General features: G+C 30.2%; 1 protein-coding gene across 2 annotated transcripts in view; it reads right to left on the bottom strand.

Moving 5' to 3' along the window:
* LOC107439422 (palmitoyltransferase ZDHHC16) overlaps positions 1–17,883 on the bottom strand; it is a 103,118-nt gene that overhangs the window by 50,461 nt on the left and 34,774 nt on the right. The window contains exons 8-9 of one of the 2 annotated variants that reach the window (XM_016052020.5): positions 17,579–17,649; positions 4,106–4,484 (exon numbers count right to left, since the gene is read on the bottom strand). In XM_016052020.5, the coding sequence (XP_015907506.1) occupies positions 4,343–4,484; positions 17,579–17,649 (213 nt within the window). In that variant the 3' untranslated portion in view covers positions 4,106–4,342. Of the gene's footprint in view, positions 1–4,105; positions 4,485–17,578; positions 17,650–17,883 lie in introns of those variants that run through there. The other variant, XM_087155214.1, reaches the window with a different exon arrangement.

Here is a 17,883-nt window from a genome sequence, read left to right as displayed (position 1 = left end):
ATTCAATATTTTTTCATCCTCACTTTAATTAAATAATAAAAAATAATAAATAATTATTAAAAATTATTTTTTGCATGAAATTATCTTTGGGTAAATGAGTTTTATGAGTGGGTGCAATTTTTTTTTAATTGCTTCATTAGTTTTGAAAATATGACTGAAAACGCAAAAAGCGAAATTAACATTAAGGGGTACGAACTTTGAATCGCTCTCCTGACCAAACTATGGGGACCACATTTCCCAGATTGCGGCTACCCCCTATATTTTGAAGATAAGAAATCCAAATATGTAAAAAAAAATGCATGTTTATTCAGAGAAAGTACGTTTTTGTGTCTAATTTCGTAACTTAATTAATAGTTAGCACTAATTAATTAGCATATTTAAGGTCACCCCCAGGAACCATTAAGATTGACACTTAGTTCGTGAAAATCCGATCAGTAGAACGAAAGTTATTCAGGGTGATTCGTTTTTTTTTTTTTTTTGCGGACTGTACACAGCAATTGTCAGGCCCGCTTTCACTCATGCTTCAGTGATATGGTAGTGTAAAATGGAACAGAAAACTATGAAGGACAAGCTGGGGAGTCTGCAAAGACTGACCTGCTTGTGTATCCCAGACGCAATGTCCACAACTCCCACCAGAGCACTAGAGGCAATTCTGGACCTGGCTGCTTTAGATATCTTCATGTGCAGCGCTGCCAGAATGACAGCATATAGAATGAAACTGCAATATCAGTGGTATGGCAAGCCCTCTTCTGGAGGTCATACCAGTATTACTAAGAAAATCCACCATCCAACTCTCCTTATGCCTTCTGACTGCATTGAGAGAAAGACCATTTGAGGTAGTTTTTCCTACCAGAGAATAATGGAATAACACGATTGATACAAAAAATGATGATCTAATCTGGTTCACCGATGGGTCAAAGAAAGGTAACCTCTCAGGACTGGGGGGTCTATGGCGTGTCACCAAGATTCAATTTTTTGAAGGTCTTGAGGAATATGCTACTGTCTTTCAGGCGGAAGCACTTGCTATCGTCAACTGCCAGCAGATAAATATTAAGAAAGGCTACCATGGTAAGTGGATTCTTATTTTCAGCAACAGTCATGCAGCCTTGATGGCTCTTTACTCATTTCAAGTTGAATCAAAAATTGTTCTGGAATGCAAGAATCTCCTAAAAGAACTGGCAAAAAGGAATACAATTATTCTTATTTGGGTACCAGGACATATAGGAATTGATGGTAATGAAAGAGGTGATGAACTCGCAAAACAGGGATCCTCTTTCAATCCAATCGGAACGAAACCATTCTGTGGAAACAACATGAAGACTACAAAGAAGGCCATCCTAAAATGGGAAAAACAGGAGATGAACAAAGTTTGGCGCAATTCTCCTGGACAAAAACATGCTAAAAGCATGATCAGCAGTCCATCTGCAAAAATTGCTTCTGAAATCCTTAGGTTCCCAAGATTGAAGATTCAAACAATTGTAGGCTTCATCACTGGGCACTATCATTTTAGGAAACATCTACATAGAATGGGACTTTTCGAACAAGAACCAATACGTCGGAAATGCTGTGAAGCGGTAGAATCAGCACATCACATCTTATACGAGTGTGATGCCCTCGCCCTTACGTGCCTCACTACCTTAGGCAATCCATATCCTAAAGAGCTTCACCTTAACTCCATTAAGGGACTGTCAGACTATATAAACAAAGTAGGCGACTCAAGACAATGGAACTAGGAAAAATTGGGCTCTGAGCATGGTACAAAATGCAACAAATGCAGAGGTGCCACATATCTGACAAGCTCAAGCAAGAAGAACTTCATCCTGAAACACAACATTTGAATATGCTACTTTAGAAGAAAAACTGCCACTCCCATGCAACAACATATCAGCAAACAACATATCAACAACAAGTGAAACCTTCAGAAAAAAGGGGGACTCCAATAATAGCGACGCTGGACAGGACAGCCCATTTTCCTGCTTCCTGAAGATAAGAAAAGAATTTTGAGGTGGTCTGAATATTTTGCGAGAATTACATAAATTGTTGCAGAAGCATTTTTAGCTTCAGAGTCACATATAATAGAAGCTCATTTCCACCACTTACTTTTTCTTCAAAGCGTGGTTTTCATTTAATTGTTGAAAATTTCAAGAAGAAAAGTGTTATCTATAAAATCAATGTTTGATAAAAACATTTTCCCTCCACAATAAAAAATCTAGAAGCAATTCACACAAGTTGTTTTCATGTTAAATTTTTTACATCAACCTTAAGTTTTAATGAGCATACCAATCTATCAGATCTAACGAGCATTTTGCTGTTTTCCTAGTCCCTTGTTATATACATGTCCTACTGTATTTCACCTAGATATTAATATCTTCTCATAGAGTAGACATTTGCCAAGAAAAATTGGTAACATGGCATTTATGATCCTATGTGACTGTAAAATTAAATTTAGTGGTTTTTATTGATTAATATCAAGCTGACTTTCTTTAGAATAAAAATTTATATAGAAATCGGCTTTCAGTCAGAGCTGGAACAAGGTGTGAAGAAGCATGGAAATGGTAAGTAACTAGAGATCCATCAATTATAAATTAGTCAAAATTTACCAGTTATTCAGTTCTGTTGCAACTTTTTTAAAAATATTCAAACTGTAGAATCTTAATAGTCTAGAATTTTGTTCCTTTAACAATGATAAAAAATTTTATGTTAATTACACAAACATTAAACTACCTTAAATGTTAAGTTTTTATAATGGCAAAAATAATTTTGAAAAAATTTTAAAAAACTAAATATTTTCAGATGAGTAAAATACTATTTTTATAGATTATACTACTTCAGTTCTAAACTCATTACAAAGACTTAAAATACACACTAAAAAATCTATGTCAAGTTTTGTTTTTTCTTTTCCTTAATAAACTGATACTATCAATGCTCGTTATAATTCCCCCAATGGAAATTAATGTTATAACATGAGATCACTATATTATGAGTACACAAAACTAAAGCAAATATATATTCATTACTCATAAATACTGAACTTATTTTGAGAAAAATATTCTTCCTTCAAAATGTTCTTGTTGTAAGCATATGATGTAATGCTGATTATGAGCTGTCATTTTTGCTAAATAACATACATCCTGAAAACTGCAATGCCTAAGCAAAAATATTATCAAGTAGAATGTGGCCATATGCTTTAACTACAAAATGAATCACCCATTACAACACATCACATAAAGAGTGAAACCAATTTTCAGACAAGAAAAATTTTATTGAAGAACCTTGAAACCTATGTAAAGAAAATTTACAAAGACTCCGATTTCCACACAAGAATGCAATATGCGATAATTCTCAATGATCAGAAGTAATTAATATTTCAATTGATACTGTTTTTCACTCATTCAGCCAAAAGAAACGGTGGTTTGAATCATTCCTCAGTACTTATGCCAACCATTGATTCATAGTCAATTGGAGATTGTTTTGAAAGAGCAAAAATGTTTAACAGCCATTTTTAGAAAATTAAAAAAAAAGAATTAAAAAAAAATTTTGATAACCATATTAGAATGAACAGTTCAATTTGCATCTTTTTATGAGTGTTAAAATAACATTATTTCTATTGAATGCCAAACAGGATTGGCTGTAATAATGGAAGGGTCACAGTAAGGAGAGAGATACTAAAGACTGTTTCCACAACTTTTTACTAAACTTGTTCTTGCAATCCGAGACTTGAAGCAAAACATGATAATCGAAAAAATTAGAGGAGAGTAACTTTAATTCTACTTAACACATCATTGTTGAGGGACACATTAAATTAATTACGACCAAACTTAGTATTTTTTTAGTATTTTGCAAAATCTACAATCAAAATGCTTTTTTTTTTTTTAATTTAAAAAAAATATGTGACTCAATTTTGTTGTCTTAATTTTTGAGAGTCTGGAGCTGGAACCTAAGTAGTTCACTCCTTTTAAGTTGGTCCTGCTTATGTAATTTTATATAATATAATTTTAAAGGATTTATATTTTTAAATCTTTTTAATCTTTTTTAATACATTTGTTTATTTTAAGTGGTGATAATCAAGCTTCATTATGTCAGTAAATTTAACACAACAACAATATTTAACACAACAATTAAATTGATTTTTATTTGTTCACTTCAAATATAACTTAATTTTATGTACAGTTTAGAGCATTTTTATTATCAAAAAAAGGTTAATAAAAAGATCTCTACTCCAAAACTTCTTTTTAAGCTCTATCTGTTTAAGTACTAAAATAAGTTATACAAATTTGTAAAAAAAAAATGGAAGAATTTTCAGAATGTAAATATCAAATCTGGAAGAATTTCATTGATGGAATTAAGCCATCTTTATAAAACAAGCTTCTTTATTATCATTATCAAGATAATTGAACACTGGCTGCTCACTGTTTGAAAGTTTCCACTGTATACCATTACCAGCTGGTGCAACAGTGTATGGTAAAAGTACATGCCACCAAGACCTAAAAAAAATTACCTGTCTTATAAAGTCAAAATATTTCACATTTTAGAACAATTATATAATTTGAACTTTCAGCTTAACAATTCATTATTTAATGGAATACATATTTCTGAAATGTAAAAATAACTTGACAGTATAACATATCAAAATATTTAAATCACTCTACTTAAAATTCTTTATCAAACCATTGAAACTAGGCCCGTAACCCTTGCGTAATTACCACTTTCCCTTATTATCCATTTTTCGAAGGAAAAAAAATCTGAATTTTACAAGAAAATTAATAACAAAAAAAATAAACTACAGTGAACTCTCACTTATGCACCAGTGTAAGGGGCCAAGAGAAAAAAGCGTATAAGTGAAAGAGGCACATAAGTGAAAGAGGCGCATAAGTGAAAAACTTCAAAATTCTAAAACGCAACGTAAATTTCAGTGACAATATGAATAAATATGTTTCTAAAGATTAAATGTTAATATTTATACTGTTTTGGTATTTACTATAATTATACAAAGAAAAATACCCGTGTGGTGACCGGGTGTGAAAGAATAGTCCCAATGCAGCTCATGCTTGTCGTAAAAGGCGACTAAAATGGGTACCCAGTGTCTGAGGGTATAGCCGGGCACCCTGCCTCTGGGGATTATATCAGGGGACTGGTCCTCCAGGTAGGGAGTTGGGCATAGGGTTGACACCTCTATCCTGTAAAAATTTCTTGCTGCGAAATCCTTAGAAGAAAAATCCCGGATGACTTCACGGAAACGATTTGGAAAACGAAATTTGGATTTGAGAATTGGAAGCTGAAGCGTTCTGTCTCTCTATAGAGCTAAGGTTCTGCATTTGCTGTTAGAACAGATGGAACAATACAATATTGATTTGATTGCCATTCAGGAGGTTAGATGGATTGGCAATGGAACATTGAATAAAAAGAATCATACTGTTTTTTACAGTTGTCACCCCGAAAAACACATTGAGGGCACTGGCTTTATCATAAGCAAAAGAATACGACACCTGATTTTGGAATTTGAGGCAGTCTCTCCGAGATTGTGTAGGCTCAGAATTAAGGGAAAGTTCTTTAATTTCAGTATTATCTGTTCTTATGCACCAACTGAGGATAAAACAGAAGAAGAAAAGGAAATTTTCTATGAAAAATTTAGACAAAATTTACTACAGTTGTCCAAAATATTATGTAAAAATTCTTATGGGAGATCTAAATGCTAAAGTAGATAGAGCATGGGAATTTAAATTTGTAACTGGTGGATTTAGTTTACATGATACAACCAATGATAATGGACACAAATTAATTGATTTTGCTGCTTCACATAATATGATTATAAGAAGCACGTCTTTTCCACATAAAAATATTCATAAAGCTACCTGGCGTGCCCCATGTGGCACTTATGCCAATCAAATTGATCATGTACATATTGACGCAAGACATTACTCTGACTAAATGGATGTGAGAACTTATCGTGGAGCAAATGTAGATTCAGATCACTTCTTAATTATTCCCAAAGTCAGATCAAGATTATCAAATGCAAAAAAGTTTAAGGGAGAGATTTTGAGAGAATATGACTGTGATAAACTTAAAATGAAAGGATAAGGCTTGAATATTGCGAAAAAGTAAAGGAACAGTTGAATTTAAAGAATTATGATGGTACTGTGGAAAATAAATGGAAATGTATAAAAGACAGTATCTGTAACGCTGCCAATACCGTGATTGGTAAAGTAACTAAGAAACAGGGTAAGGATTGGTATGATGTTGATTGTGCCATTGTTAATGATAAAAAGAATGTTGCATATAAACATATGATACAAGCACACACAAGAAATGGTGCAGAGGAGTACCATAGACGCAGAAAAGAGGTGAAGAAACTCTTTAGGCAAGAAAAAGGGTCTTTGATGAAGAATTGTTTAAAGACATGAACATCTAAAATCCATTAATGAATGCAGAGCATTCAATCGGAAAATCAACCGCAGTCGATTGGACTTAAAACAGACCTCTAGTCTATGCAAAAACAAATTTGGTGAAATTATTAGTGATAAACAAGACATTTTAAAAAGATGGTGTGAACATTTTAAAGAACTTCTTAATGAAAATTGTGAGGACGTTGAAATAATTGCACCTGAATTCATAAATGACATCGAAGTTGAGGCTCCAACTATTGAGGAGATCAGAGGTGCAATTAAAAACTTAAAGAATAAGAAGGCTTCGGAACATGATCTTATTTCAGCAGAACTGCTAAAAAATTCTGAACCTACCTTATTGAGAAATGTATTTGAACTTATTACTGACATCTGGCACTCTGAGATTATGCCAACGGATTGGAATATTAGCATTTTGTGCAAAATTCACAAGAAAGGTGATCCTATGACCTGTTCCAACTATCGTGGCATTAGTCTTCTTTGTATAACTTATAAAATTCTATCTAGAATTTTATGTCTCAGGCTGTTACCGTTCATTGACTCAGAAATAGGAAAATATCAATGCGGATTCCGTGATGGAAAATCAACTAAAGATCAGATATTTCGTCTCCGTCAGATTTTAGAGAAATCAATGGAATTTAACATTGAAACACATCATCTTTTTATTGATTTCAAGGCTGCTTTTGATAGTATCAATAGAAATTATCTTTTTGAAACAATGAATACTTTTAAAATACCTTCAAAACTCATTAAATTGAGAAGACTTTCTTTGAAAGATACAAAGTGTAAGATTAAGTTTCTGGGGTCTCTGTCAGAAAATCTTGACACATTCACTGTTCGACAAGGAGATTCTCTCTCCTGTCTACATTGTAATATTGCACTTGAGAGAGTTATTCGTGATTCAGGCATTAGTACCAGTGGTCACATTTTTACTAGATCAGTACAACTACTTGCATATGCTGATGATGTTGATATAATTGCTCGTTTCCTTCTTGCCCTAAAAGAGGCATTTCTTGCCCTTGAGGTGGCTACAAGGCAAATGGGCTTGGTCATAAATGTTGAGAAAACAAAATATATGTTATTCTCAAGAAACAAAGTCCCAGACCCCTATCTTGAAATAAATTCTTATAGATTTGAAACAGTGAGGAGTTTAACTTACTTAGGATCAATTATTACCATTAACAACAGAATTACTCCTGAAATAAAACACTGACTCTATTTAGTGAATAGGGCTGTCTATGGGCTGAGAAGATTTATTAAATCTAGGTTTCTTTCTAGAAAAACAAAGTTCTTAATCTACAAAACTCTTGTCCAGCCAGTCTTGACATCCGCTTCTGAAGCTTGGACAGTGACAAAATTGGAGGAAAATTGTATCGCAATATTTGAGAGAAAGATTTTGCGGGGTATACTTGGTGGTGTAAAGAAAAACAATAACTGGAGAAGGAGATTAAACTTTGAACTGTACAAGATTTATAAAGAACCTGATATTATTAAATACATAAAAATAAATAGAATGAATTGGATCGCCCACGTGATTCGAATGAGTGACGACAACACAATAAAAAAGATACTGCTTTTTAGACCCACTGGAAAAAGAAAGCGGGGAAGGCCGCGGTTGAGATGGGCTGACTCAGTGGAGTCTGATTTTCTCGCAATTAATGAAAAAAATTGGAGATCAAAGATAAATCGGAAGTCGTCATGGAGAAATTTTCAGTGGAAGGCATTGGCTCACATTGGGCTGTCTAGCCAACTATGATGATGATACAAAGAAAAAATTTATCATACCTTAAGACAATTTATTTTTTTACAAAATAATCTTAATACATGTTTGTATTTGTTTTTGCCGACGTTATTCAAAAACAGTTTTTTCCATTTCATATAAATGGGATAAGGGGGAGTTTCAGAAGCAAAATTAAATTGTAAATAGCCACGAATAGTGTCTAAAACTTTTAATACTGCTGTGTGATTTGGGGGAACTTTATCATCTCGTCAATAGTTCTTCACAAAAAATTTGAGTTTTATGGGAGGGGGTGAAACATCACATGATAAATTTCTAAGAAAAGTACTTGATGTCATAATATGCTGCACAATAAGTTGTTCAATTACTACTGTCACTAAACAGATCACCTCCATTTATTTACTAATAATGTCCATCTGACTTCAAGTAAGTGATCACGGTCTCTTTTATCTTTCGTATTCTAGGTGTTTTTTTTTCTAGAAAGCAGCATGGGAGTAAAACTAACCTCTGGACAAGAGGAATGGTCATTTTCTAAAAGATGAATGGGCCTTCATTGCTGTTGGAGTAACAGATAAGACACCCTACTCAAATTTCTAGAAAGAATGTCTTTCCAAAAATAGCAAAAATGAAAAGGTCACAGGGGCAAGCAAATTCAATAGGATCTAACAACATATATTTATTTTTATCTGTAACAAGGATTGCTTATTTGCTTCATTTTTAATTTTAAAAAAAAAAAATTTTAAAAAAAGAAAAAATATTTAAAGGATTAAAAAATTAAAATGTTAGCCTAAAATTTCGGCGCATGTTTGAAAAATTTCTTTTTAGAGCGACGCTTAAACGAAGGATGTTTATCATTATTTTCCTATCTAATGTACTGGGACCTATGAAAATCGTAGTATAAATTAAAAAGGTGCATAAAAGAGGTGGTGCATAAGTGAGAGGTCACTGTATCTTAATTTTGGACTCTTCAATGGTTACATTTTTTTAAAAAAAGAACTTTAAAAGTTTTCTTGAACACAGGAAGAAAAGAATAGCTTAAAAAAATAATTTTATAATTATGTTTTTTTCTTGTTTTTATTTAATTATTATTATTATTTTTTTTTTTTTTTTTTTTTTTGAAATGAGAAATTTAATAGCAAAATATAAGGAGAAGTTTAAGATCGCATTTATATTCCTCTTAACCTTAACCTCTTAACCAAGAGTTTGGGTCTCAGAAAGTACTGAAGGCTAAATATTTTTTATTTGTGTTTAGATGTAAAACTGTACAACACCAGGTTATATTTATCCTCTAGGCCTGACTCAGACTAAACTAAAAATAAACTATACTATGAGCCAAGATACTTGCAAATATTTCCTAGATTCATATTTTAAATAAGTTACAAAATATAGCAGTAAGGAAAATTTTTCTGGAAAAAGCAGAAAATATTCGCTAATTCAATAGAGAAGGGGAAAAAATAGCTAGGTTTTTGCTTTACTCTTAATTTGCTCTAAAATAATTTATATGCTTATCTATGCTGATAAATTCAGTTTAAATTGTTCACATTTGTCAGTTGAGCTAGACTTATTTTCTTCATGTTTACCAAGTTATCAGAAACAGTTTTAAAGTGCATATTCTCTATCATTATTATACCAGAAAAAACTTACTAACTGATTGGAGAAAAATAATTTTTGGGGGGAGAAGGAGGTAGAAATGAAATTTTAATCAGTAATAAACAAAATGGGCATGCCCAATTGTGTCCTTTTCTTTGGTCAGAAAAGTTTAACTTCATTACAGGGAAGCTACTCGCAAAATATCAAATTGTCTCACCAGAAATTGCATTTTGTCTCAGTTAAAATCTCTTTTTGGCTCAGTTTGTCTCAGCTAAAATTATTTTTTCACTCAGTTTATCTCAGCTAAAATGATTATTAATCAGTTTGATAACAATATAAAGATAATTTTCAGGATCCATAAAACCATTAATGGCATACTAGGAGTACTACAATTATACATACATTCACTATTGCTAGGATTTTAAAAAACCTGCATATGATTGATTATAAGAGTCCACAAAATTGTTTTATGGACTCTGTTGTTTTCATATATATTGCATTTATCATTTATGCCAATGAATAGTATCTGTTCCAGAATTTTACAAAGTAAATTTTAACTTTCTTATTTTTTAAAATATAATGGTGTTAACTTTCTAAAAAGAAATATCTATTTAGTTTCAGTAATTCAAAAGGGAAAATACCCATTTTATTTTGAGCTCAAATTTCATCTCAAAATATATAACTATTAATACAAAACAAATGAAATAAAACAAAAATACGACCACCGAAGCCGACGTCTTCAGGGGGTACCGGCCCCGGTAGCCATTAAAAACAAAACCATTTCTATTTGAGGGAGAAGCAAAAGCTTAAAATATCTCCCTCAGTACCCCGATGGTTTTGTATAGAGGTCCAGGAAAAACAAGATACATTCAAAAGAATAAACAAATTACGAAAAGAAAATCAATAAAAATCATCAGAAAATTAAAAACTCACAGTCACAGGTCAAGAATCAACTTCAAAAGCGGAGGAAAAGAAAACACAAAAACTGAAAAACAACGCCCCCTATAATAATGCGCAGTAAAAGTTTAAAAATGAAAAGGTCAGGAGAAGGAGATACGTAGATAAATTAATAGAATGCTTAACTGGGGCTGCTCAGTTAAGACTAGAATTGCGCCCTGTTAAAAGAAAAAATATAAAAAAACCTAAAAACCATCAATCATTTTTTTAATTAAAAAATTAACATTACAAAAATTAAAAGGAAAATCATTTTTACTCAAATTATTTAAAAAATTATCCACAGCTTCTCGAAAACTTTCAACATTATTACAAATTTTCTTGATCCTAACTAATTGCGAAAAAACAAGATTTTTGAATATTTTACTACACAAATTAGTTTTAAAGTTGCAGAAAAAAATAACATTAAAATTAAAGGCTTTTCTTTTATCAAACACACCAATTTTTATAAAATTGTTAACAATATCAATTTTAAAATCTAAATATTCAATATTAAAGCAATTTTCATTAGTTTTTTTCAGGACCAAATCACCAGGATAAATTGTATAAATAAAATTAAAATCGTCACAATTAAACAAAATCAAATCATCAATATATCGGAAAGCATTAAGTACTTTATGTTCAAGAAATTTAGCCTCAAAAAAGTGCAAAAAAATGTTGGCAAAAGCCCCAGAAAAGGAATTACCTTGTGGAATTCCAATAATTTGTTTATAAAAATCTAAACCATTAAAAAGAACATTCTCAAAAAGATTAAACTTGCATAAATCTAACCAGTTAAACCTATCAATTTTTTCATCAAATAAATACTTGTCATAAATACCTTCACAAATCTCAATAATTTTTTCATGTGGTATGCTGGTATACAAATTTTCAAAATCAAAAGTGTTAATGCTGGAAATATCATTACTTTTAATAAAATCCAAAACTTCAACATTACTTTCAATAATAATATTTTTTTTCTTTTTTAATTTTAAGCAAAATAATTTTTAAAAAACAAAAAAACCTTTTACTAATATCAGAATTATAACTATTAGTACCACATGCTATAAACCTAAATTTAATTGGATTTTTATGAAATTTAACTATTGGAAATAAATATGGAAATGTAATCCTATTTAATTTAAATTTTAATTTTTTACTAAATGCAATAATTCTTTTTTCAATAACTTTTTTATCTTCTTTTAACTTTAAATAGGTATTATTTGCATTATATTCTCCAATAATCAATTTTTTAAAAAAATATTTACACATAATACAAAAATTATTTGAAGCTTTATCTACAACAGTAACAATGAATTTATCCTTAAGATTTTTAATTTTTCTAGATAAATCATAATCAATAAAAGTACCTTTAGGAAAAGAACTAAAACTGGTATTAAATAAATTAAATCTAACCCTTTCAATAATTTTAGCTTTCCACTCAGAAAAACCCTCAACAGGCCAATGATATTTTCTGGAAATTTTTGCAATAAAAAAATCTAGATCTTTTTTAATGGATAAAATAAAATCTTCTTTTTTCATCTTAACTCTGGTTCTAAATTTTGAACCCTTACTTAAAATGCTAATTAGATCCTGATCACCCACAATTTCCAAATTTCCGGTAATAACATGTCCATAATCATTATCAATAAATTTTGAAAAACCCTCCTCATTACAATAACAATCAGATTTAGAAATACAATTAAGATTTCGACTTAAAAAATTATAATTGCACACCTTTTTCCTAAGTGTAGAAGAATATTTAAAAGCAGCAGTAACTCTAATTTGTTCTAAAGGAAAGAAATCAGAAAGACCATGAATAATCTGTGGTAACTTAGCATTTTCAAAATTCTTATCATGAAAATTAATCGTACAAAAAACCCTTTCGACTTTAGAAACATTATTAAAAAGCAAATCAGTTTTATTAACACCAATTTTTGATTTAATTAAATCCAAAACTATAAATTTAACAAGTTCAGTATCAAATTTAATTTTAGAACCAAATTTAATAAGGAAATTTTTTAAAATTTTATTTTTAAAACCAAAAATATATTTTCTAATAGTGAAAATATTATTCAAATTAACAGGTAAGTTACAAAAATTCGAAAACTCATCAAACTCAATAAATTTACCCTTACCTTTTCCACCTCCCCTTTTACTTCTAAATTTTGAATCACAAACACCAGGAAAATCAAAAACTTTTAATTTATTATAAATACAAAAATCTTCAGTATTAACAGTACCTTCCCCATTAAATTTACTATTTAATCCATAAGGAAAAAGAGTCTTAAGACTACCAATGTAAATATTTTCTAAATCAAGTCTTTTATCTAAATTTTCCATAAAATCCAAAATAAAAAGAGTAACATTATTAAAATCATGAAATTGAAAATGCAAAATTTCATAATCCGTGGAACAATTACTATTATTAAAATTTTTTATAGCTGATCTGTGGGAATTAATCCGCTTATGAAATTCAAGACCTGTCTGACCAACATAACACAAATTACAACAATTGCACTGAATTAAATAAATAATATTAATACTTTTACAAAAAAATACATTAGAATGACTGTCAATTTGAGAACTATCAGCCAAAGGACAAGTTTTACATTTTTTATTACAACATTTCTTAAACTTTTTAAATTTTTTTATATTTTTAAATTTATTTAAACAAAATATTTGACTTAGTAACTTTTTGTCCGAAGTAATCCCTAAGTCAAGACTAACTTCAGTGCTCCTTGTTTGGGCGCGCGACGAGCCAGGCGCCATAAAATATTTATATATTGTACTTTGCATTATTTAAAATTAACCTAAAAGGAAATACTAAATTAGACATATAAAACCTAGACATCCAACAAAACCCTTTGACGCTTTAAATTAATTAGAAAACACCTGAAGCATGAAATAAAAACAAAATAATTTTTCAAAATAATTTTTCAAAATAATTTTTCAAATAAGAAAAGCGCAAATGCAGCATAAACCAAATTTGAAAATTACAATACTGAAAGAAAACACAAATAATTAAGATCAAAAGGAAAAAACTTCTTTGAAAAAAACGCGCTAAAAAGCAGCAGAAATTTCAGAAAAAAGTATCAATACAAAACAAATGAAATAAAACAAAAATACGACCACCGAAGCCGACGTCTTCAGGGGGTACCGGCCCCGGTAGCCATTAAAAACAAAACCATTTCTATTTGAGGGAGAAGCAAAAGCTTAAAATATCTCCCTCAGTACCCCGATGGTTTTGTATAGAGGTCCAGGAAAAACAAGATACATTCAAAAGAATAAACAAATTACGAAAAGAAAATCAATAAAAATCATCAGAAAATTAAAAACTCACAGTCACAGGTCAAGAATCAACTTCAAAAGCGGAGGAAAAGAAAACACAAAAACTGAAAAACAACGCCCCCTATAATAATGCGCAGTAAAAGTTTAAAAATGAGTCATTTTTAAACTTTTACTGCGCATTATTATAGGGGGCGTTGTTTTTCAGTTTTTGTGTTTTCTTTTCCTCCGCTTTTGAAGTTGATTCTTGACCTGTGACTGTGAGTTTTTAATTTTCTGATGATTTTTATTGATTTTCTTTTCGTAATTTGTTTATTCTTTTGAATGTATCTTGTTTTTCCTGGACCTCTATACAAAACCATCGGGGTACTGAGGGAGATATTTTAAGCTTTTGCTTCTCCCTCAAATAGAAATGGTTTTGTTTTTAATGGCTACCGGGGCCGGTACCCCCTGAAGACGTCGGCTTCGGTGGTCGTATTTTTGTTTTATTTCATTTGTTTTGTATTGATACTTTTTTCTGAAATTTCTGCTGCTTTTTAGCGCGTTTTTTTCAAAGAAGTTTTTTCCTTTTGATCTTAATTATTTGTGTTTTCTTTCAGTATATAACTATTAAGTTACAAAGGAAGGTCTACAGATTTCAATAATTAAAAAAGAAATTCAGTAATTAAATAATGAGAGTTTAAGAAAATGCAAATAACACAAAAAAAAACACTCTTTGATAGAATTCAGGAGGTGCAGTGAAATTTTGAAATATTTTAGGTAGGAATTTTTCAAGAAAATTTTAGGGAGCACTTAATAGCCAAAAATTAGGATACATACATTTTTATATCAAAACAGAAATATATAAAAACTATTATAAACAATTTAAAAAGACACATATAAATATAATTTTCTTTCTAAAATGACTTGCATCCTTTATTAAGCATAAAAGTAAACTTTTTAGTTAATTGGCATTGACTAGTAGATTGTACTTTCTTGCATTCACAAGATCAGTTAGTTGACTATGTTCCTTTAATTTATATAGCTAAATATACAATCATAAAATGTGATTATGAATGCACTTAGTAATTGTTTAAATGCAACAACTGTAGAAAAATATATCACATCTTTACAGTAACTAATTCAAGAAAAAACTTAATTCTACTTCTTTCTAGAATCGTGATACTGGATTTTAAAATTGCGTGAATATGAATTGCGATTTTGGGTTTTAAAATCGCGTGAATATGAATAGCGATATTGGATTACAAAATCGTGTGAATATGAATCACGATATTGAATTTTAAAATAGCGTGAATATGAATCGCGATTTTGGATTTTAAAATCGCGTGAATATGAATCGAGATATTGGATTTCAAAATCGCGTGAATATGAATCACGATATTGGATTTTAAAATCGAGTGAACATGAAATGCGATTTTTGATTTTAAAATCATGTGAATATGAATCACGCTGTTGGATTTTAAAAACACGAAAATACAAATCACGATATTGGATTTTAAAATCGCGTGAATATGAATCACGATTTCGGATTATAAAATCACGTGAATATGAATCGCGCTGCTGGATTTAAAAAGCACAAATCACGATATTGGATTTTAAAATCGCGTCAATATGAATCACTATTTCGGATTTTAAAATCGCGTGAATATGAATCGTGCGGTTGGATTTTAAAATCGCGTAAATATGAATCACGATTTTGAATTTTAAAATCACGTGAATAAGAATAGCGCTGTTGGATTTTAAAAACGCGAAAATACAAATAGCGATATTGAATTTTTAAATCGCGTAAATAAGAATCACGATGAATAATTTTTAGATCACGTGAATACGAATCGCAATGAGTAATTTTTAAATAGCGTACAAATACGAAAAACGAGATCTGATATTACAACTGCGTGATAACGAATCGCAATATTAAATTTAAAAATGCGTGAATACGAATCGCGACGTTGGATTTTAAACTCGCGAGAATACAGATCGCGATATTGAATTTTTAAATTGAGTGAATAGGAATTGCTAGTACGATTTGTAATCAGCGTAAAAAAAAATCGCAACACATAAGTTTTAAATCAGTTAAATACGAAAATCGATGATTGATATTAAAATCGCCTGATTAAAAATCGCGATTTTAGCATTTCCCAGGGTAGTTCCTAATATTTAAAATTCCGAAAATCTGCCAAACGAAAAAAAAAATCAAATATCGGTGGTCGAAACGAAACGCTTAGACTCCTTTCCACTCTATAGCGGAAGTCGCGGGAATCCGACTATCGTTCCGGCGGCTTGGGTTTCTCTAATTGGACTCCCTAAAAATTTTAGTTTTTGGAACATGGTCGAAAATTTTAAAAATTGGGTGAAAAAAGCGGATTTCTGCTTTTTCGTGGAAGTCTTTCATCCCGTGGAGACGTGAACGGCAAAATGATCTCCAATGACTCACGGCGATGCGGATTAATATTTGAAAATGAATTCAGGTTTGCCAAATTTTGGACGTTTTGTCTCAGAATGGCGCAGCTTTGGCAGAAACTGAGCTGAATGTCGCAAAATGGCGCAGTTATGCCGTTTTTTCTCAGTTTGTCGCAAATGACGCAAGCGTAGCATCCCTGTCATTATCTTAAAATGAAATTGAACATTTGAAAGCAATATTTTTGCAATGTTATCACTGCTGTACACTTCTACAAAAAAAATTGCTAATAATTCAAAATTTAACAGCTATCTGGCCTGCCAGAACTAATTTCTTATCTCATAGAGGCATATCATCATCAATCAATCTTATCTTTCTCCCTCTTTCCATGTAAAAGATTATAAAAATTGCATACAACATTAAATATGGAACACAATTTAAAAACCATAATTATCATTTTCCATCTAGCTTTCCATCCCGAAGAAAGTAAAAGAGCTTTCTTGTACCATAAATACATTGATTGCAGTTAAATATGATTTAAAATTACATTAAAATATTCTGCGCATTTTGGTAACAAAATTGGTTTCATTTCTTTAGGGATAAAATTTATTTTAAAACTAAAGTTAAATAGGTAATAAGATTAAAAAAAAAGTTTAAAAAAACTTTAATTTAAACATTTTAAATTTATGTCTTTAAGTTTTATGCTGATGTATTTTATTGTCTTATGTTTTTTATTGCTTTATCTGATTCTTACTTATTAAATTTATATTGTTATGACTTGACTTCTTGTCAAGCAAAATCTGGCCCTACACTTTAGTACATTTATTTTTTCTTCACCTGCAAAATTTTTAAAATTGTCCAAATTTTCTTTTCATTTTTTAAAATTTCTTTTTTTTTAAAAATAAGCTCATATAACAGATTGATCTATTAGTTGATAGTCCAATTTTGTATTTTTAAAGTAATGTTTAACCTTTTCTTTTCACAACACACTATGAAAATTAATAACATGTTAATGTAAAAAGTGAAGAACAAAGACACAAATATTATATAATTGCTTATTAATGACATTACAATTTTTTTAATATTTCTTAACAAAAGTATTTTATGTTCAAGTCAAGAAATAAATTTAGATTTATAAGAAATTTTATGGCAATATTTAATTCAAAAAAAAAACAAAAAAAAAAAACAGACAAGGATAACCTAATTAGAACCATTCGTTTTAAAACTCACCCCAGATAATCAATTCGTAAAAAAATCTTCCAATTATTAATGGCACCAAAATCAAAAGGATTCTCATATATCTATGAAGAACAAGAATAAACAAATAAATTAGACAAAAATAATTACTGTAATGAAGATCTAATTAACAAAGAAAATCATAAAAAAAAAATTAAAAAATGATACAAAATATTCTTATAACTATTTAAACGAGAATTGTAGGACATATGAAATTAAAAACAAAAGATATGTAGAACAGAGTAAGGAAATCTGAAAGGCTGAGTCAAGTACTCTGTGATCTTTTATACACTAACATA

The sequence above is a fragment of the Parasteatoda tepidariorum genome, chromosome 11 (assembly GCF_982258835.1).
Source record: "Parasteatoda tepidariorum strain Cologne lab strain chromosome 11, Ptep-v5.0, whole genome shotgun sequence".
In the NCBI taxonomy this organism is placed as follows: Eukaryota; Metazoa; Arthropoda; class Arachnida; order Araneae; family Theridiidae; genus Parasteatoda; species Parasteatoda tepidariorum.
Note: the sequence above shows the minus strand (reverse complement) of the source record. Positions and strands in the feature narration are given on the sequence as shown.